The sequence below is a fragment of the Taeniopygia guttata genome, chromosome 6 (genome assembly GCF_048771995.1).
Source record: "Taeniopygia guttata chromosome 6, bTaeGut7.mat, whole genome shotgun sequence".
Taxonomy (NCBI): Eukaryota; Metazoa; Chordata; class Aves; order Passeriformes; family Estrildidae; genus Taeniopygia; species Taeniopygia guttata.
The window spans coordinates 1,767,303-1,788,869 of NC_133031.1; the positions used below are offsets into that span (position 1 = coordinate 1,767,303).

The 21,567-nt window shown below is 40.9% G+C and overlaps 1 protein-coding gene across 2 annotated transcripts in view; it reads right to left on the reverse strand.

Annotated features, from left to right (window-relative positions):
- Positions 1-20,909, reverse strand: part of CTNNA3 (catenin alpha 3) — a 419,154-nt gene extending 398,245 nt beyond the window's left edge. The window contains exons 1-3 of one of the 2 annotated variants that reach the window (XM_072930782.1): positions 20,804-20,909; positions 12,822-12,928; positions 7,770-7,962 (exon numbers count right to left, since the gene is read on the reverse strand). In XM_072930782.1, the coding sequence (XP_072786883.1) occupies positions 7,770-7,962; positions 12,822-12,923 (295 nt within the window). In that variant the 5' untranslated portion in view covers positions 12,924-12,928; positions 20,804-20,909. Of the gene's footprint in view, positions 1-7,769; positions 7,963-12,821; positions 12,929-16,211; positions 16,350-20,803 lie in introns of those variants that run through there. The other variant, XM_030275560.4, reaches the window with a different exon arrangement.
- Positions 20,910-21,567: the final 658 nt, after the last annotated feature.

A 21,567-nucleotide genomic window follows, 5' to 3' on the forward strand; every position in this document is an offset into this window, starting at 1 on the left:
CTGTCCTGACCAAAGACCGTCCCGAGATGCTGTGTACCCTCTCCATCCCTGATGCAACACCGTCAGAGATCCGCCTGCGCGGGCTCCTTGACAGCGGCGCTGATGTCACGGTTCTCTCCCTTGCCGCCTGGCCTCCGGACTGGCCCCTGGATCCAGCGGAGACGTCTGTTGCGGGCCTGGGGGGAACAGCACGGTGTTATGTGAGCCAACGGCCTGTGCTGGTCACAAACCCAGAGGGACAGACGGCCTGGATTAGGCCTTATGTTACTTCTTCTCCTGCTAACCTCTGGGGGAGGGATGTTCTATCTGCGTGGGGGGTGCGCATTGGGACGGGTTTTTGATGGTGGCCACTGCAGCGAAGGGCGCAGAGTGTCCTACGCCTCCTATACGGTGGCTGGTGGATACACCTGTTTGGGAAAACCAGTGGCCCCTCCCTCAAGATAAACTGATCGCCCTTCGGAAATTGGTGCAGGAGCAGCTGGACCAGGGTCGTCTGGAGCCTTCTAACAGTCCCTGGAACACCCCTGTTTTCTGCATCAAAAAGAAGTCTGGGAAATGGAGGTTGTTACAGGACCTCCGGAAGGTCAATGCTGTCATGGAAGGCATGGGAACATTGCAGGCGGGCATGCCATCGCCTACCATGCTTCCTGCAGGCTGGCCGATCTTCATCGTGGATTTGAAGGATTGTTTCTTTACAATTCCTTTGCATCCCGATGACAGACCGAAATTTGCCTTCACGGTGCCAGCAATTGACAATGATGAGCCTGCACAGCGATATCAATGGAAAGTTCTGCCACAGGGGATGCGCAATTCCCCGGTCATATGCCAATGGTATGTGGCCCATGCCTTGTCTGGAGTTCGCAAGCAGTTTCCTGATGCACGTCTGTATCATTATATGGACGACATCTTGGTGGCTGCGTCCACTCAGGATGAGCTGCTGAGGATTCAGCCTCGGTTGCTCGATGCTTTGCATGCTCATGGGCTGCAGGTGGCTCCAGAAAAGGTTCAACAGCAACCTCCTTGGAAGTATTTGGGGGTCAAAATTCTGGAACGGACAATCCAACACCAGGAGGTGCAATTTGCACACTCGGTCAAGACACTGAATGATGTTCAAAAACTGATGGGTGTCATCACCTGGTTACGTCCATACTTGGGACTAACCGATGCACAACTGTCTCCTGTGTATGATCTGTTGAAAGGAGACTCTGATTTAAAATCACCTCGCACATTGACCCCTGAGGCACGTCAGGTGCTGGAGGAGGTTCAGCAGGCTGTTTCTGCCCGTCAGGTTTATCGCATTGATCTTTCCGTTGATGTCGCTGTGTTCGTTACCACTCCAGATTCGCATCCCACAGGTATCATTGGTCAATGGAGTGACAAATGGTCCGATCCCTTGCACATCTTGGAATGGGTTTTCCTGCCCCATCAGCCGCAGAAGACGGCAACGACATTGGCTGAGTTGATTGCTCGGTTGATAATGAAATGCCGGCAACGGTGTTTGCAATTGATGGGTGCGGATCCTGCAAAGATCATACTCCCGATATCCCGGGAGGACTTTGACTGGAGCTTTGCACACTGTGTGTCCCTGCAATGTGCTCTAGAAAACTTTTCAGGGCAGATCACTTATCATTTGCCCAGCCACAAGCTACTGCAGGTGGCAAAATCTATGCAGATCTCTTTGCGGCCCAGAAATAGTCAGGAACCTGTGCAAGGACCCACCGTCTTTACTGACGGTTCGGGGAAAACAGGAAAGGCCATTGTTACTTGGAAGGACGGATCTGAGTGGAAGGTTCTGAAAGGTCATCAGGATGGGTCGGCCCAAGTGGTTGAGTTGAGGGCCGCTGTTATGGCATTTGAGAGATTTTCCCAGGAACCTTTCAATTTGGTCACGGATTCTGCCTATGTGGCTGATATCGCACAGCGGTTGGGTCACTCAGTTTTGAAGGAGGTCAGTAACCCTGCCTTGTTTCATTTACTGAGGACCTTGTGGTGTGCTATTCAGGCCCGGGTTCATCCGTTTTACGTTCTGCATGTGAGAAGTCACACCAATTTACCAGGGTTTGTAGCAGAAGGTAACGCGAGGGCTGACAAGTTGGCTAATCCGGCGTGGGTAGCACCCCAGCCTGATACACTCGCACAGGCCAAGGCATCACATGGGTTTTTCCATCAGAATGCACATACTCTGCAGAAGCAGTTTCAGCTAACGCCAACAGAGGCTCGTAGCATTGTTGAGTCCTGTGACGACTGCCATGCACTTGCTCCGCCTTTACCAGCAGGGGTAAACCCTAGAGGCCTTAGGGCCTTGGAGCTTTGGCAGACTGATGTCACCCAGATTGCCGAGTTTGGCCGGCTCAAGTATGTGCATGTCACGGTGGACACGTTCTCCTCTGCGATGTGGGCTTCCGCTCACACTGGAGAAAAGGCTCGTGATGTCATTGCCCACTGGAGGCAGGCCTTTGCCGTTCTGGGCATACCTTCTGCTGTGAAAACCGACAATGGTCCTGCTTATGCATCGCAGCAGGTGCGGCAGTTCCTGCAGTTGTGGGGTGTGTCACACAAGTTTGGTATCCCCCATTCTCCAACCGGCCAAGCTATTGTAGAACGCGCTCATGGTACTCTGAAGCGGGTTCTTCAAAAACAAAAACGGGGAATGCAGGGTGAGACCCCGCACAGTCGGTTGGAGAAAGCATTGTACACCATCAATCATCTTACAGTGCAGCAGAATTCAAATAACCCTGTCATTTTAAATCATCATCTCTCATTGCAAGCTGCAGACGAGGCACATCAGCCTCGAGCAAAAGTTCGAGTGCGGAATTTAGTCACTAAACAATGGGAAGGTCCCTATGACCTTATCGCTTCGGGGCGCGGGTATGCTTGTGTATCCACAGATACTGGGGTACACTGGGTACCTTCAAGGTGTGTTCGTCCTGATCTGCAACCGCAGAGACAGAATCTGACAAACGGGCAACATAGAAGCCGTGACCAAACTGAAAGTCACCAAATGGATGGATCATCGAGTGATGACTCAGTTGAAGATGACGGTGGGTGATCACTCTGATGATTCCTCCACGAACAGACACTGAACCTTATTCATTTTTTCTTTTCTTTTAAACTAAAAAGGGTGAGATGTCGCCCTGATTCTTGAGTTTTCTTAAGCCTTCTGAATTTACATTCTATTGGGAAACTTTCCCACACAGTTTCTGTAAATAATGTATTGTTTTGCATTCCTCCATGGGGGTGGAGAGACTTGATGTACTAGTGCTTTGTCCAATGTCTTCGGAGAGGTGGCCCGTTCACTCTCCAATCCACTGTCACCTTTGGAGAAGTATAAAAGTTGGAGTCAGAAAATAAACGCTCTCTTTTTTGCCTTGCAAGGTAGCAATTGGCTCGCGTTTGCTTTCTCGTGTCCTATAGCGACAGTCCCCCTTGGGTTCTGAGAGGCTCCAGTAATGTTTCCCCAGAGCCTTCTCTGCAGGCAGAACAAGCGCAGCTCTCTCAAGCTGCCTTAACAGGAGAGGGGCTCAATTCCACTGAGCATCATTGTAGCCTCCTCTGGACTGGCTCCAATGTCCTTCGGATGCTCAGGGCCTCACAGCTGAATACAGTATTCTACACGGGATCTCACACGTAACAGAACATTTCTTAGCTCATATTGACACTAGTATGAGCAGCCTCAAATTCTGCAGGCATGAACTAACATTAAGCAGAATAAGTACCAGAGAAGGCTGGGAATCAAGATCACATCACAGAACAACCTACCCTTTCTAAAAACACAAGATTAAACAATACAAGTCACCGGTGCAATCACCTGTTCTGTTCCTACAAATACCATCTCCATCTGCTACAGCAAATAAAAGGATTCTGCTTCAGCCAGCCAGCTGAAGCAACGCTATCAGTGTCAGGGCACAGCAGATCAATACCTCCTGCATGCTCCTAATACTCAACACTGTGATAACTCAGATTCTCACAATAGCCTTCTGAAGGTGTTACGGGACATTTTTCTCCACCACACAGTCTCCTATCCCACTCAGATACCACTGGATTCTGTTGCATAGCAACTATTTCACCACTGCATAACAGGAAGTTCCACTTCCACATTTCATCCAGTTCTTCCTAACATGTAACCAGAGCCAGCACACATCCCCATCATGCCTTACACCCACCTCTTCATTCTGCCTTTCCCACTCAGGGGCACCCGATCCAGTGGGGCTGATGTCAAAAGCTATTCTGCAGGGGATCTGTTCTTGGTTTGATGAAAGGAGTGTACAGCACAGATTATTTTAAGCCATTTAAGTTCTGCCTCCCAGAACAGAAGTCCCTTAGATGAAGAATACACACACCTCTTCATGTAGGATGAGAAAGTTAAGTTTAATTTTAAGATGAGAGGAGGGACAAACAAGAACATAGTATAATACAAAAGATCCCTATTCCCTTCCTTTAGTAAATGCTCCCTTCTAAGTAAGCTCCCATTTCTTGCCCATGAATGGGAGTGTTTTCCATGCCATCAAACTCTTGCCTGCCCTATTTAAAATCAAAAGACATTAAATATGGCCATTCAAAACATCAAAGTATTTGTTAGAATTTCCTTTTAAAGAGTAACTTAAGGCTCAAAATGTAACTCCAGCAAGTGACTTGCTTTTGATTCACTGCTCTGTGTGATGACAGGTTTATCTGGGAACACACTTGAACATGATAACAGATAAACACAAGAAACACTGACACTGCAATAGATAGAAACAAGGCAGACAACAACTGTTGTGTTTCTGACTATATATAGTCAGTCAGCAATGGCAGTAAATACCAAACATTTCAGTTATGCCCATGCAACTGTTTGAGAACTGTAAGCCATCACACCTTCACATAAATGCAAAAATTCATCATCCTAGGGATAACGCTAGACTTCAATTCAGATTTCTAAAGCAACATTTCACCACATGAACAGCTTCACTGTTTTGCCTTAAAACTTATTAAACCTCAGAATCAGGACATGAATTCAAGACTGATATTTAGTGTCAGAAGCATTCAGGTTTGAACAATGCTCCTTACAATCTATGCATAGAGCTCAGGAATTCCACAGAACACTGAATTAGACGACAATCTTTCGAAATGCTGCACGCACATAAAATCTCTCAAGGAGAGTTTTTCAATACAATTACTTTGGGGTTTATTACACTATTTTAGAATAAACTGTGGACATAAGTAGCCTCTAACAAAGCTTCACCAAATCAGATCAAAAGGAAATCATGGCAGTTATTCGGTTATTAGGCCAGTGGCTTTCTGGATGATGCATACAGTCCACCACCCACAAACCTTCCTGCCCACCCATTTAGCATAGTTCCAGAAGATGTTATCAAGATGTGGGCAGGCCTTAAAAAGTACTTTCTTGAGAGGAAGCAAAGAAAAATGCAGAGAACCTCTATTTAAATTGCTCCAAGCCTATAAATATTTGATAAAACTTTGCAGATGTCAAAGGAAGCAGACGCTATTTATTCAGGTAACACATCTGTCATCCATTATACTAACACCTTCTTTCAGAGGTCACTAACAGAATTCAACTGAATTTGAGACTCCAAAATCTCATCTACTAACAGTGCCAAGAGCAAGCTGTAGTCAGTGAAGCCACATCCATGTTGTGATTTCTGAGGCCATGAATCACACACAGATGAATTAAATTCACCAAACATTACCCCCACTCTTCATTTTTATCCCATTCATTTACTGCTTTATTCTCCAAAGCAGATTATCAGAAGCATACTGAAAAAAGTCTACCACTCCTTTAAAAGGAGCCCCAAATTAATGAGCTCCAAAAGTAACAAAGGAGTTTCCACACTGGCAATTGACACCCAAAAGGAAAAAGTGTTTAATGCTCATGATGCATCCCAAACTGAACAAGTTCAGCACGTAACACAAAGTAAAACGCAAGAGGAAGTGAGACAGAATTTATTCTTTACAGATCTTAATGTGCAAATCTGAGTTTGGCTGATGTGAGGGAAATTATCTAAAGCATTTCTTCAAAATTCCGTTATTCAGGAAATACAAGCTGTAGCCATGTGCAAAACTTCCTAATTAATTTAAGATTGCATTAATAAAAATCCCTGCCAGTCACCACAGAAAATTAAATACTGTATGCTATGACATGCGTGGCAGATAACCACATGCAGCTGTGGCTGATGACCCACATCCCTTCAAAGAGCTTGAAGTAAATAACAGGAGACATTTAACAGCAGCAGAATGTGGCCTGAATAACAGGCAGTTACGTTACATGTGACATACCACAAATTTAAAATAGCGCACAGCTTCAGAGGTTAAAAATATCTGCAAAATTAAGAACCTTCTACCTTTTTTACAATTGTTTCAACAATTTCTTAAAACTAACCTGTGTAGTTTAGCAAATCCTTGAAGGGAGATCAGCTGCAAGCACTCACTTCATCATTGCATCATGATAGGTGATAACATGGACTTAACTTTGCTTTAAAATGTATGAGGTATATATAACCTATTTTATGTATTATTTATTTTTGTAGTTACCTCTGGTCTTGGCTGAGAATCAATAAGTAATAAAAAAATATTTCATATTTTCAATTTCTCTATGTATAAAAATCAATATAAAACTATATATTTTATTCTTACCTTGTGTTATCAGCCTGTAATGGATGGGCTAACATTTTAAGAGTACTCCAAAATGAATGATTTTGCAAGAGCCTCAGCTGCTCAGTGTGACAGATAACAGTGATACTTGCTGGTCATAACGCTTTTAATCACAAAGGACCTTAAGGTATCTCACACATCACATGCATAGATCAAACTCAGACACCACATGCATAGATCAAACTCTGAACCACAGCCATCTCTAAATTCAGAGGAAGCCAAAAGCAAGTAATCACTGCCCTAAACGGTACCGGAGACTTAGAAACCACCCCAGCTGCGTGTGCAAGATGAACAAATAAATTTAAATTTAAAGAAAAATCTGATTAAGTTCCATCTTTAGTGAGGAGAGGATGTTATAATTAAAACATCCATTAACTTCAACTTGTGATTTCTGCAGGAACACATTTAGGATGTTGGTCATGTGACTCATCCTTCATGCTCACACAAATATTCCCAGTTTCCATGGGAAAAAGTAAAACTCAAGAAAACAACAAAGAGCCTGCAAGAAAATGGCTACAACATTCTCTGCAGATCACAAAGAATAGCCTAGTTCTGGGAATCAGAGTCAAAATTGAGAGATTAAGTGAGGAGGACACAGAATATGACACAACTCACCTGAGAGGAGCTGCTCTATCAGGAGGGGATGACTCTTATGGTAGGTTAAAGGATCCACCTTCCTCCTACTCTCAAAACATACCTCCACACTGGACTATTATACCTTCCCAAATGAAATCCTTATTAATGCACAAAAGAGGGAAGATTAAAAAATCCTTAATTCGAGATTCAGGTAAACTGTTCTTCTCAAGAAGTTTAAATATACATTAACTTTTAGTCATGCTTAACAGTCACTAGAATGATCAAGAGGCAACTTGTCCTCATGAAAAGAAAACCACATTCCAAACGACAAAACTTCCATCAATATACATGTTTTTTCCCAACGGGGCCCAGCTTGCATACTTTACCTCCTTATAGGTGGTATCGCAGAATATATAACAGACAACTGCAAGTTCAAACGTTTACATATCACAATACATTTCCCACATATATCCTAGCTTCATTTTGACACCAAGCATGGTTAAACCAATTCCTCATGGTGCCTGAACTGTCTGCCATGTACTTACTCTCTTTCCGCACATCAGCGAGAGCCGCGTGCAGTTCCTCTTTAAACACAACTGCTTCCTTGGCAATTTTTTCTCCCTTGTCCAACAGATTCCAAGTGGCTTCTTCCACAGAAGCAAGCAAGACACGAGCTCTTTTGGAACGGCCCTTTTTCTTACTGGAAGGATTCTGTGGACAGTTCACTAATGTTGTAACCTACATTTAAAAGAAACAAAAGAGACAAGAGTAGTTTAAGTTCTACAAGTGAATTTATATTGTTATCAAAAATGTAACTAAGTATAAGCAGATTCCCTCTGCTTTAGAGACAGACAGGCAAGCTCAGCATAAATACCAGGAATGGATAGAAGTACCAAATTCAATCTGATGCAATTTTACTCAATATGTGTCATCTTTGTGTTCCTCCTTCTGTAGGATCAAAGCAAAGTTAACAGAAATGTCACTGTTCTATTAACCCTGATGCCAGCTCCTGCCCCTGCTTGTTTTAAAACCTGCCCTTAATAAAATGAAAAAGTACCTATGCTATCTGAGGAGGCTTCAGCAAGACAGGAATCATGGAACCATTAAGGTAGGAAAATACCTCCAAACACATCAAATGCAGCTGCCAAGCTAACATTGCCAAGTGCACCACTAAACCACATCCCAAAAAACACCACATCCATGTGCTTTTGCGAATATTTCCAGGGAGAGCGACTCCACTGTGTCCCTTGGCAGCCTGTTCCAATGCTGGACACTTCTTCCAGGGAAAGAATGTTTCTTAACATCCAATCTAAAGTTCCCCTGGTGCAACTTGCGGCCATTTCCTCTTCTCCCAGCACTCGTTACTTGGGAGAAGAGACCAACCCCACTCAGCCATAACCTCCTGTCAGGGAGTTGTGGAGAGTGAGAAGGGACCCCTGAGCCTCCTCTTCTCCAGGCTGAGCCCCCTCAGCTGCTCCTCATAAGACCTGTGCTCCAGCCATTTCCCTAGCTCCTGGCCCTTCCCTGGACAGGTTCCAGCACACCTCGATGTCCTTCTTGTCAAGAGGGGCCCAAGACTGAGCACAAGACTCAAGGTGTGGCCTCACCATTGCACAATCACCACCCTGGTCCTGCTGCCCACGCCATTTCTGATACAAGCCGGGCTGCCACTGGCCTTCTTGGCCACCTGGGCACATGCTGGCTTGTGTTCAGCTGCTATCAGGTTCTTTCCCCCCAGAAGTGCTGGGTCTTCCCACACTTCCAGCATAAGACTTGCAAGGTATCCCAGAACAAATACCAGAAATGAGTACCAACACCTTTCACAATGGTTTCTCTTCTTACCAAAGAGGTATCCCAGTGGCCAGAGTTCAACACCTCCAACTTCCTTAGGATTCTCTCAACATTAAAACTGTACATCCATTTGCCCAGAATTTAGATTTACTGCAGCTTAGACCAAATTTTATTTTTACCAATGCACTTCAACATCCATAAAGAACTTTTTATTTTTATAGACCATCCCACTCCACATTCCTCATCATCTGAATACAGCCTCCACAGTCCAACAGAATGTTTCTGAAAGACTATTCTCTAAGGCATTGCTTGAGCTGCAACACTAAGGAAAGACTCCAAAAACATTTTTTTAAAGTATTGTACAGATATTTTAAAGCACACTTTATTTTCATTAAGTCCACTGATGCTTTTTTGTCCTCCTGTTCCCCCTGCCAGAACATGGGTAGCGCAGTGCTACATGTGCCTTAGCTCACCTTCACATCTCCTCCAGGAATTCATGCACTTGAGTGCTCTTCGTGAATCATTACTTCTAAACGTAACTGATGAACATCCTCTGGGTAACATTTCTGTAAACACATCTACAAACATAAAAGCCCTGACCCCTGTACAATTCATGCAATTTGCGGGGGGAAAGCACCATCCACTTGACATCAACTGCTTTGGCATATCACAAGGGAGAGAGCAACATGAATAACTCCGGCTCAGATTGTTAAAGAAGGCTTGGGTATTTTTCTGACTGTGCTCAAAGGAAGAAAATGGAATTATTTATTGCACATAAATCAGCCAGCTTGTAGAGAATGCACTGGGAATAAAAGTCTTTATTTTTTATTTTTACAAACCTTCCAATGTCAGTTTTAGAACATTTAAGAAAGTTTCAATGACCATATTTTTAAGAATGAGTTACAGATTACAGGCTAATATTTGCAATAAGAAAGGCATAAAATACCATAAAAAATTAGAAGCGGCCCAAAGAAATCCATCAAATAGAAAGGTATTTTAAAATTTTAAGTATTTAATTACTATTTCACTAGAAAATAATGTACTCTAGTTTGCAGATTTTTGTTGCTGGTTTTTTTTATGTAAAATATCCTTCTATACACTGTTCATTCATATGTTGAGGAGGAATGGAAATAAAACAAATGAAAAAGTGTTTAAAAAAACATCATTCCTGCAGGTGAAAATTCTTGACTGTAAATCCCTCCATATTCAGCGTCACTGTCGAGAAATATTGGGAGGCAGCAGCTGATCTCAAATACACTCAAAATTTGTTAGATAGCTCGTTGCTCATGGAAATTATGGAAAACAGAAAAACTACTCTGAATTCTCTAACACAGAACCCCAATGAGGAATGTAAAAACTTTATACAATCCTACCCAGAAAGAACTGAACCACAGACTAATACAGTGTGCCATTGTTAGCCTGCACCGCAGATCCCCCAGCCTAGCTCTGGCAGGAGCAACAGAGTTGTGCTGAAGGCACAAGGAGTTTCTAAGCCATTTTCCAGGCCACATGCCACCACATTTGCAAAGCTGAATCGTGACACTGTTGCCTGCTATTGCCATTACTTATTAGGCTAAAGGGGTGGGGTTTCTTGTGTGGTCATGGTTATGCCAAATACTAAGTTTCTAGGAAACTGAAGCAGTTCTTCCAATTCTATATTCAGTTACTGGCAGCACTTTGAGACCATCTCTTACTACTGCAGTAGTTCAGGAAGCAATGTCTTAATAGCTTGACTATCATAATATTTGGTTCACCTTTATTTTAATATAAAAAGTCTTTTTAAGCATCAATCGTAAAACATTCTTTTTTGCTTACAATATAGTTCAGTGTAACTAGATGTCAATCCCTAGACATTTAGGAAAACCACGACATGAATTATGATGTAATGACAACAGCAGAACCCCTGTCCACTATTTCAAATCCAAAGTATTTGTATTATATACAAAGAAACACTGGCTAATCGCACCCAGTGAGCAGAAGGTAAACTCACTATATGTAGAACTAAAACCAACAGTGTGTGCTTTCCCTGTGAGCAATCGTCTGTGGTGTGGATGATAGGTGGGAATACAAGCCTTTCAACTTGCCTTTCATCAGCGATCCAAGGGATCACTGTGATCTACACATTGTGTCAGCTGAACCATGCTAACTGTGACAAACCTTTTTTGATGTGCCAGATGCACTGATTGAGAACTAGACTGAGAACTCTTCCTTTCACAACTAACAAAAGTTACACCTGGAATAAAATAAAGGCTACAGACAGAGGGAAACACCCAGGGCAATTTAGGGACAGTGTTTTATTCCAAGGAAAGAGAAGTTGCCAGCTCAGAGAGGGTTTCACACAAAACAGCTGCTATATTATTTTCAGAGTTTCATAGTAATCACCACTGCCAATTGCACATTGGAGGGAAGAGAGTCAGTTCAGCAAGGGGTTTGCAGCTATTTCCACAATTACTTCCTAGTTACTTCCCAGGCTGGTTCTGCCTGGATTTTTTTCTATATTGGTGCTGTTAATCTGCCCGAACACTTAGCATAACTGGCTAGGGCAGACTTCAGAGAACTGCAAGCACTTCCATTGTTTCTTTCCTGCCACAGCATTACAAGACTGTTAAATAAATAAATTACAACAGAAATCTCAAAATAAAGTTGAACTGTGTTCCAAGCAGCAGTTTCTAAAGTGAATCTGGTAAGAACATAATTTCTATCCATGACTGGTCTGATTCTCGTTCTAATCACAGACTAATTTTCATTTATTATCTTTCCAGCCTTTCAATCAGCGCTCATTGAGTATGAGCTTTAATCCCTATTTTTATCCTTTTAACATTTTCTTTTGAAGGATCCACTCAAAACTTAAGTTTTCCTTCCACTAGTATGAAACAAGCAAAACATTAAGCTTAAGAGAGGGAAAAGACAGCCAAAATATTCTCTTAGACCCAAAGCATTTCCAATTTGAACAGCCCCAAGCTTTTCAATGGTTGAGAAGAGCTGGGAGGGGAAAAACCACAAAACTTAGATGGTTTCTTTGTTTTATCCTGGAACTGCACTTTCTTTGTTTTGTCAGGTTTCTTTGATCCTGCAAAACTCAAACTAAAATCTGCTTTTCTTTACCTCCTGTAAAAACACCTACAGTGTTGCAGCTGCCTGAGCACAGTCTGACCTACTGGTCTATAGGATGTTTTTAAATTCAGTCTATCAAGACATCTATTCTTTCTGCTTTGAAACTAATTTTATAACCCATCCACATATCCTTGACAACTTCCACAAAACACTGACCTGTGAACTGAGGATTTTTACACCATCAATCACATCCTGGCAAAAATAAATAAAGAAATGCAGACAAAATGAGAGAGAGGCAGTTCAGTTAATAGTAGCTGGAAATGAAGTCATGATAGAAAAGAAGAGGTTACCTTCTGAGGAAAGTAAGGGAGGAATTAGTAATGGAGGAAAAGAGAAAAAAAAATTCAAATATGACAATGAATAATTAATAAAAAAAAAAAAAGGATGAGTTAGGGAGAGGCAAAGCTTCAAATGGGGAAAATACAACTTTATTTTTAAAGAATTACTTATATCATGCACTGGCAAGAGACCAGCTAGAACATGCAGCATTTACTATGACAGACTGGGTGGCAAAGATGGAAGTGACCAAATCTGGAAGGCAGACCCTTGGAAAGCTCCTGAGCCAGAGTAAAGTACAAGCGCAGAAGAGCTGTGGGTGTGACTTTCAGAATAATGTCTTCAGTCAAAAGTTCTTCAGCTTTATTCCCTTCCCTCTATGGTTATCCAGCTTACTTTCTTCAACTCTAAAATACCTGAATTATCAGTGGTTCCAGTAATTTCTCCACAGTAAATGTCTGGATCTGCAGATTCCGAGGATCAATTTTTAGTTTAATGTTTGGCAGTTTTGTGGACATTTCACCTGGGTACAAAAAAGAGAAGCGCAATAAGCCAATATTAAACACGAGTAAAAGCCTCACTTCTGTCAGAGCCCAGAGACTGCCTATGTGAGTATAAACTTTTTTCATAACAGAGTCTAATGTCACAAAATACAATTAACTTTTCCAATTCTCTTTTTCTAAATTTAAAAATTTAGGGAAAAAATACGCTGATACTTAAATTGCAAAATCATAGGCTTAAAGTACATATAACTCCTTATGTTCACTCACAGATTTCTACATTGACGACATGTTGAAAAATACAATGATAATTGACTTAAATTACCATTAAATAAAAGTCCTCTACTAGTCTAGAAAGGATCTTTAAAGGAAAAATATTAAATTCCGTTACTGAATATATCACAAAACAAAAACATTAATGCTGTGTGCACAATATCTGTATCTTATTCCATGTACCAAATTACAGGGGTTATATAATAAGCACCTTAGGAACAGAAAAGATATACAGCAGCCCTTAAAATTTCTAGAAATTAACAGCAGAAAAAGGGAAACATTCTGTTATTTTATACCCTGCAATAACAAATATTTTTTAAGTGTCAAGACACATTAAGTTGAGAAAGCCTATTATTGAAGTCAATAAGATGAACGTAAAGCTAAGTAAGGTCTTTAAAGTGAATAAATCATTCATTAGGAACTTGATGCAGAATCTACTGATGTGAATTAATAGTTTTTATCAAGTTCACTGGGCCATGGCTCAGGCCATTAGCCTGAAATGTGTGTGTGTCAACAAAGAATTATAACTGCTTTAGCTGGATTGCAACTGATTATTGTCCCAAAATAAAAGACACTTTAAATTTCACAGTACCTTAACTTCTTATAAAACACAGCTTGGCAAAGCCTTTTTAGCCAATAAAGACTTCAAATACACAAATAATGGTTATCTGTCCTTTTGAAGCAAGACTCATTACAACCACTGCTGCTGTACAATGTCGTAATTCAGTACTGCAATTGTGCACGCTGAAGAGATATAGTGTCACCTTCCAGTGAACCTAGCACTGATTTAATAAAACACAGTAGGCTTAGGGTTCCTATAGCAAGGGGTGTAGATATGGATCTGGAGAGTTATTCACATTTCACTTACAAGCAAAGATAATATGAGCAATAAAAGAATTAAGGTATAAAGCAATTTAGGGTTTTGCCATTCTTATTAAAGGTTACCCAAGTGCCAAGTTTATCTTTAATTACAAACTATACTAACGGCAGAGCTAAGTTCCCAAAAATTCAGCTGCATCCAGCCAGGAGGTAGCTGCCGCTCTGAACACAAGGTAGAGGAGCTCCTGAGCTCTTTCCTTGTGTTCACCCCTCATTCAAAAAGCCTTTTAAATTCAACAAGATACTGCCGCCAGCTTCACTGGGATTGCATCAAACCGCATCATTACACACGCTGGAAAAGACAGATCCTTTTCTGCCACCTGTAATTCACTGGTTTTCTAAGTCTCTGGCCAATATTTCAATGAATCTGCCTTTTATTCACATTAGGAAAAATAATAAATCTTTACGATGGTGCTGATTACCAACCCTTATCTTTGATATTTTCACAAGTCTCCCAAAATCCATCATAACAGTCGCAAACAGATGGTATTGACTGTGCTGTGCATTTTTTTCTGGTCAGACATACATCAGTTACAAGGGGACAGGTAAATGGGATGGGAACTGCACTCCGTGCTCCTGCTGAGCCCTAAAGAAACCACGAGGTGACTCGGGTTGTTTTTCTGCAGATACACTTATGCTTTAAACCTTGCAGTGGCTTCCTCACAATTCCTTGATAAAGGGCGTCAGCACCTGCTTTACTCAAAATGGAGAAATTAAACTTTTTTGCTGCTTGCTCTCCATTCTCACAGCACAATCTCCTCTGCTACATGCTATCTGCAATCATCAGATCTTTTTCTAAATTTTAGCAGATTACTGTATAGTTGTAATTAAATTAAATTTAATAAATTCCTGTTACTATAGGACCACTGTGCTCCAGAATCCCACCACAGATTGGAGCACTCTCAAACTTGGAAAGTATTACAAATCCAACCCCATTTTTGCAGGTCAGAAAAAATGTGAATCCATGTGTCATGACTTTCCCTATTCCGGGTTGTTCTGTGGCTTTTGCTTGTTTGTTTGTTTCTTACCCTTAGCACACTGTCTAACATCAGCATTTTTATTCTTTGCTTGAGCCCTGAGTTCAAAAGCCAGTTAAGGCAATAATAGCTTTTAGCCTTGAGTCAGGCCATAACGAGTCATCAACTGAAAGTCAATTGCAAAAACTATTGTCTCTGAAAATTTCAATTATATTTTAAGATATAAATAACTCACTTAAGGGTTCACTTGCTGATTCCAGCAATATTTTTTAAGTAAAATTCTAATGCTTCCTGAAACCTCCTTTTGTTTCTAAAAAGATGGAAACAGTTTTGCAAGCCAATGCAGCAAAAACCACAAGATCTTAAATCATTTTGATAATTTGACCATATATTTTTAGCTTACCAGGCTCTCTTTATTGTTATATACCATACTGGCTAAATCAATATTTAAATTGGATTCTTTAGTTATTTCTTTTTAATTAAGGCAAGGATAAGAGGCGATAGGAAGAAAAATACAGTCAGTAAAGATCATCCTGAGATTTTCTCTGGCATTTCCACTTACTAACTGAACTTCTGGCCTTCCACATCATATTCATTAAGATGACAAATCTGATGTTTTCCTCAGGAAAAGTATTAAAATCAACATTCCACCTTCCTTTTTTTTTTTTAACTGTATTTGTCTATTCCAGTATAACACCCCCCTAACTACAGCAGGGGCCCTAACTGCGAGATGTTTTGGTAAAAGGCTGTATAACCTCACACTCAGTTAGATTAACCTTTACAGAAGGCAATCTCAGCCCCGTACACCAGCAGCTCTTACAACACTTAAGATGTTAAGCATGTGTTACAAGACATAGCTGTGTCCCAGAACAGCCAGAAAACCAACCATCTGCACACTCCTACCAAATGCTACCAACCTCAAGATAATACAAAACTATTGTCTTTTGGTGTAATAAGAAAAAGACACTGGAAAACCAGCCAAAGTCTATATCCATCTGCAATGCAACGTGAACATAGCACCTGCAGCTTTTTTTTTAGAATCTGTAAGTACACTGTATAAAGACATTAACTAATAAGTGTCAGAAAGCAGAGCCAAAGACATTCTGCATAAATTAAAAACCTTTACTTTAGAATCCATCTCCTGCCAGATTGTTAGAAAGCCAACAGTGTCACTCACCTATGCTAGAAAACATTTGGTCCATATGCAGCACTAAAACAACTGCCTATGAAATTTCCTTGGGTTAGGAAGTTCAGTGCAAGTGCCCTGGCTCGCTATGGGGCTCCTGAGGCATCTGCAAGGGACTGCCCGACAAGCTCCCAGTGTATTTCAGGATGACTGACAGCACACAGCGGCTGCTGGAGGGCTGCAGGGGGATGGGCATCCTTAAAGCTGTATTGGAGAGCATAAGCACGGCAAAAAAGTTTAGAGCTGAGAAGGTTTTGAACAATTAGATGACACGAAGCATGAAATTACTTATACTTCCAGTGATAATTCTTGCAATTTCCAGCACAGCAACTGTTTTGTCATACATTCTGACTGTATGCCAACTTCAGTCTGGAGGCAGTGACTCACTCTCAGACTCCTGAACTGGACAGCAAAGGGATTCATAAAGCTCTTGCACAGAACTTGGCACCAAATTTGTTTTCTCTGTTGTTTTTTTACTATTGTATGGTACCCTACAATGGCACACAATATATTATCCTAGCAGTTTCAGAAAATGCAAAGGCCTATTGCCTTCTAAAAAATGAAGAAAAGTTTAAACAAAGTAGTCATGATCTGTATTTTTTACCAAGATACATATGGACAGGGCACCTGAGGATTTCCAAGATACGAAACATTTCTGAGAATACATAACAGAATTTTTTTACTATTTGTTGTTAATTTCAGTATTTCCTATACAGCTTCATTAATTGTTACCAACAGCACTCTGGGAATAAAACTATTTAGCCTTTTCACTACAGTCAGTACAGAGAGTGCAAATCAGACTCCATAAAGCCACAAAAAACAATTACCACATTTTGCTTTAATCCTCTAGGTGACACATGAAATAAGACATTAAGGATGCTAAAAACTTGTAGCTCAGGCAAAGAAAAGTGCACACTGTTGTACTGCAGAGAGACCTCCTGTACTCTGTAGGCCAGACCATGCTCTGGAATGGAGCAGTATCTCCAAAGGACCTGGCCCAGTTAACACCAGATAAAGTCTATAAAGCACCTGCTAAATTATTCAAATTTCCAAACAAAGCTGTCAGGCTGCTCTGTAACCATCTCAGATGTCATCATTTCTTACCACTAGCAACAAGCAACATGTCTATTAATGCACAGACACCAAAAGTAGAGCTGGAGAAGGTGGCAAGATTCAGACCCATTAGTAACATTTATTCACATAAAGCTACTTTATTTAAACAGGCTTTGCATTTAGGTGTAGGCTAGCAATGAAGTAACTGGAAGATTTTTTTTAATCTTAGCCCCAAAAATTAAAACCAAAAAAACATAGCACTTTTTTTCCTATTTCCTTTCAATTCTGCCTGTGTTTACCATCTCCCAAGAGCACTTTTTCAATCCACATCTGAAGAGCAGTTAAAATTCACAAGAACATAAGATTTCCACCAAGTTCTTCAACACAGTTCTCAGCATAAATAATGTGATATATCATACCTCACAATCAATCTACCAAGAAAACAGTGTAAGCCTAGTTCTTTATGGGTGTTGGAGAATCCCTATGGCAAGCAATGACTGACCTAGTAGTGACATTAAATGGTTTAATTAAGGTTTATGGAAAAAAAAAAAAAAAACTTTTGAGGTGGATAAAGCATCACACCTCAACAAACTTGTCTCATGAAAACTTTTTTATAGCCAGTGAGATAAAAATTTCAGATTTTTCCCAGGTTTATAACATTCAGAACAAGCTCTCTTTTCCTTGTTTAGTACTCATGTTTTCTTTTCCTACAGTGCTTTCGATTTCAAGCACTGTTTCAAGCAGAGGTTGTGTTCCAGTATCACAGAAGGAAACAGAATCACAGAGGAAAAATTATTTACTCAAGATGAGAGAGAATGCCAGTGGCAGAGTACTGGAATAAAACCATAACAACACTGAAGTACCTTACCCACACTTTAATCGAGGCCAAAAAGCAGGCTGAGGAGAGTAAAACACTTTCAGAAACAATTCACACCATAACTCTACACAACATCATCTCTATTCCTTACTCCTATGTTAAGGTTACCCTGATATTAGTATTGCTCATTCCTAGTAAGGCCAGAAACCATCTGCCTTAAACATCCTGTCAGAACCCTTCCACTGGTGAATGCACACACTTCAGCCAGCTGCAACACCAACTCATTCCAGGAGATGTTCCAGCAGAAGTGTGAATCCCTCAGCCTGAGCAGTTCCACAGCCTTTGCCTTTGTACTGGCACTCGGGACTGCTTCTCAAACAACAGCTATCCAAAAAATGTGCTACTGCCTTAAACCTACAGCCACTGCAGGAAACATCTTCCCAGTGAAGTATAACATGGAAACTTGCGAACCTGACAGTATCTCACTACCAGAAAAATAAAATAGTTTCACTCAACAGTGGAGTTCTACTGGATATGCACCATTGTGCGTGACACCAGAATTAAAATAATACTGCTTAGGCTAGATATACTTTATGTTTGTAACATTTCTTCCATGTACATTTTGGCAGATAACACAGCTTTTCATCTGAAAACTAGAGTTCTAATATTTAAGAAACTGAAAAAGCACTTACTTAAAAAAAAAAAAAAAAACACACAAGAAAGTGGTGTGACATCAGATGGCAGCATTTCATTTTTAAACAAAGTCATTACTATTTTTTGGATCTATTTTAAATTCTTAAATAAAACCCCAAAATCCTTCCACATGAGTCTCAGTGCTATTTTCACTGCGTGCAGTTTGAGCCCAGAACAAGGACTGCTCTCTATTTAAGTGGCACACATGTAAGTTCTTACATGGATGGCTATCTGAGCCCCTAACGATAGGTTAAGGAGGTCTGGCTCCAAGCCCTCCCTTTTGTTATCACATTTAACGTGCTTCTATCTGTGTTCAGAACCAGAGACCCTGTACAAATACAGTTCAAGTTGACCTTCCACTAAAAATAGGATATTGCTCAACTCATTAAAATAATAGACAATAATAGAAATTCCATGAGGTGCTACTAAAAGGCTTCAAATTTTATTTATTTTAAATACAGCTCCCCATGTCCCCTTATTGCTATTTGCTGACATTTATCTATTACAGCATTACACTCTGCTGTTTTGTTTTAAATATGTGTCTCAACTCTCAACTGCAAAGAGGTAAAAAAACAGGGTTTCGTCTCTTTGTAGAGCTGCTTCTGATTTTGCCAACAGATTTGGCTGTTTCCTACCATGGCCTACCCCAGGATGCTTCACCATCACGTACCATTTCATTAAGGGTCTGTATTAATGTTTTGTCCAGTGATCTAAATAGTGTTTTAGCAATCTAGAATAGTTTTCTTCTTCCCCACTGCTTACAGACATGTCCAAAACAACCCCAAAATTAAGGGTAGCAACGGTGATGGTGACTGATACTTATATATATAAAACATATTGACTCTGAGATATGCATGAAAAGAGAGAAATGACTCTTAGAAAGTGCCTCACTTTGGATGCTGGCAAGCAGCTCCCTTAGCACACACAAAAGCACAATCTAATGAAAAGGGACAGAAAACAGTACCTAAGCAAAGCCACAATCCCTCCACACCATGCCTGCAAACATGGACAGACCTCAAGACGCAGATTTACTCTTCCAGTGGGGTTCCCGTTGCTGCACAGCACCCTATTTCCTTTATCAACTCTTCCAACCAGTTTCAAATCACACCAGGGCTCAGCAGAAAACCCCTACAAAGCTGTTAAAGCACTTCTGGTGAAACAGCTTCGGAAATAAAGCCGAAGGACATTCCAGCCCATTCTGACCTCTGCCCACAGTTCAACTCAAAACCATCTGGCTGAAGAGCAGCCATAAAGAAAAAAAAGAACCCAACTTTGTTCCAAGGTGAATTAATTTCCCAACACTGATCAAAGTAGGAGAAAACAGTAAGAATTCATTATGGTTTCTTCCTAAATGCCTGTCACATGGCCTAATTCTTTGCTGTTGGATATCTCTGGGGTTTCACTAGGTCTGAACCTAACAGAAAGGTGCACACATAAGGGTCTTGAAATATGCACACTGTTACACTGAATGTAACAGCCCTCCTGTAGCCCTCTCTTATAATATTTTTTGTGGTATTTTGGAATTTTGAAAAAATTACATTAAATTGTGCAGTAACTCATTATTTTCACACTGAGGTGCGATAAACATACATTTACACAACCCTTCCTTCAATTAAGTGCAACTTCCAGCAAAGTATCAGGAGGCAAACTAAATTTTTTAAACTAATAGCATCCATACAACATCTTATTCTTCCTTTTCCAATATTCCAAAGTGGCTTCTCATATTTGGAAAATATGCAAACACACTGCACAACTTCAGCTACTGGCCTGAAGTTATAGGACCATGACAATTAAAATATGTAGAATATTCAGGATTTTTTTTAATATTCAGATTTTTTTTTTAATCATGTTTAAAAGTTCTTTTTTTTTTTTTTTTCGGAAAGCTGGCTAAGAAAGCCAGCCTTTTAACTTTTTTAAACTTTTGGAGTGATTGTTTTATCAAGCAGCTAGAGTTCCATTTATAGCTTCATGTACTTCCACCACTAAGAGGAAAATTGCCTACATTCTTCTTCAATCTTACCTTTTGAATCAAGACTCCAAGGAAAGGAGCTCCTAGGAACAGCTCTGTGAAGAACCCCACCTGAGGCAGCTGGACTCCAGGGGCAGTGAATGGTCGCCAGTCAGTCCCAGCTGTAAGAAACAAAATGCGAGGGCAGCACTCCACTGGGGCTCCTCCCAAAGCGGTAGCGCCGAGCTCACCGCAGCTTGCTACTGAAAACACCCCTCAGAGCCACCCAAGCTCATGCCCAGCCCTGCAAGCCAGGTGTGACACAGGCCTTGTAGAACCTAAATCGGACACCAGCGAAGGCAATGGCAAAGCCATTCAGACTGAACATGAGACGGGAAAGGGGAAGAAGGAAAGCAAAAGCCACTGCTGTAAATCCACACTCAAATATAGATGCAATGTACATCTCCTTCATTCACCTTCACAAAACACTCAAAACACACTTCCAGATTGATAATCCCCCATTTGTAAGATTTTCCAACAAAGCGGCCATTTAAAAAATGGATATGAGTTAAGTTTTGCTAACAGCAAATTAGAGTACCCTGGAGTGCATTTCGCAATACACATAGAACAAGAAAACCCTCCTAAAACTCCCAAAAGGCAGAGGCTGCTTAATACTTGCATCTATTCTGCTAGAGACTGGAGGTCTTAAATCATTCAGTCTGAACATTTGTACAACGTTGGCCTGAATATTCACTTTGGAAAATTTCAACCAAAGTAGTTTGGCTATTTGTAGTGGATTTAGAGGTAAAGAAGGCACAAACGGACTCAAGGTTGAG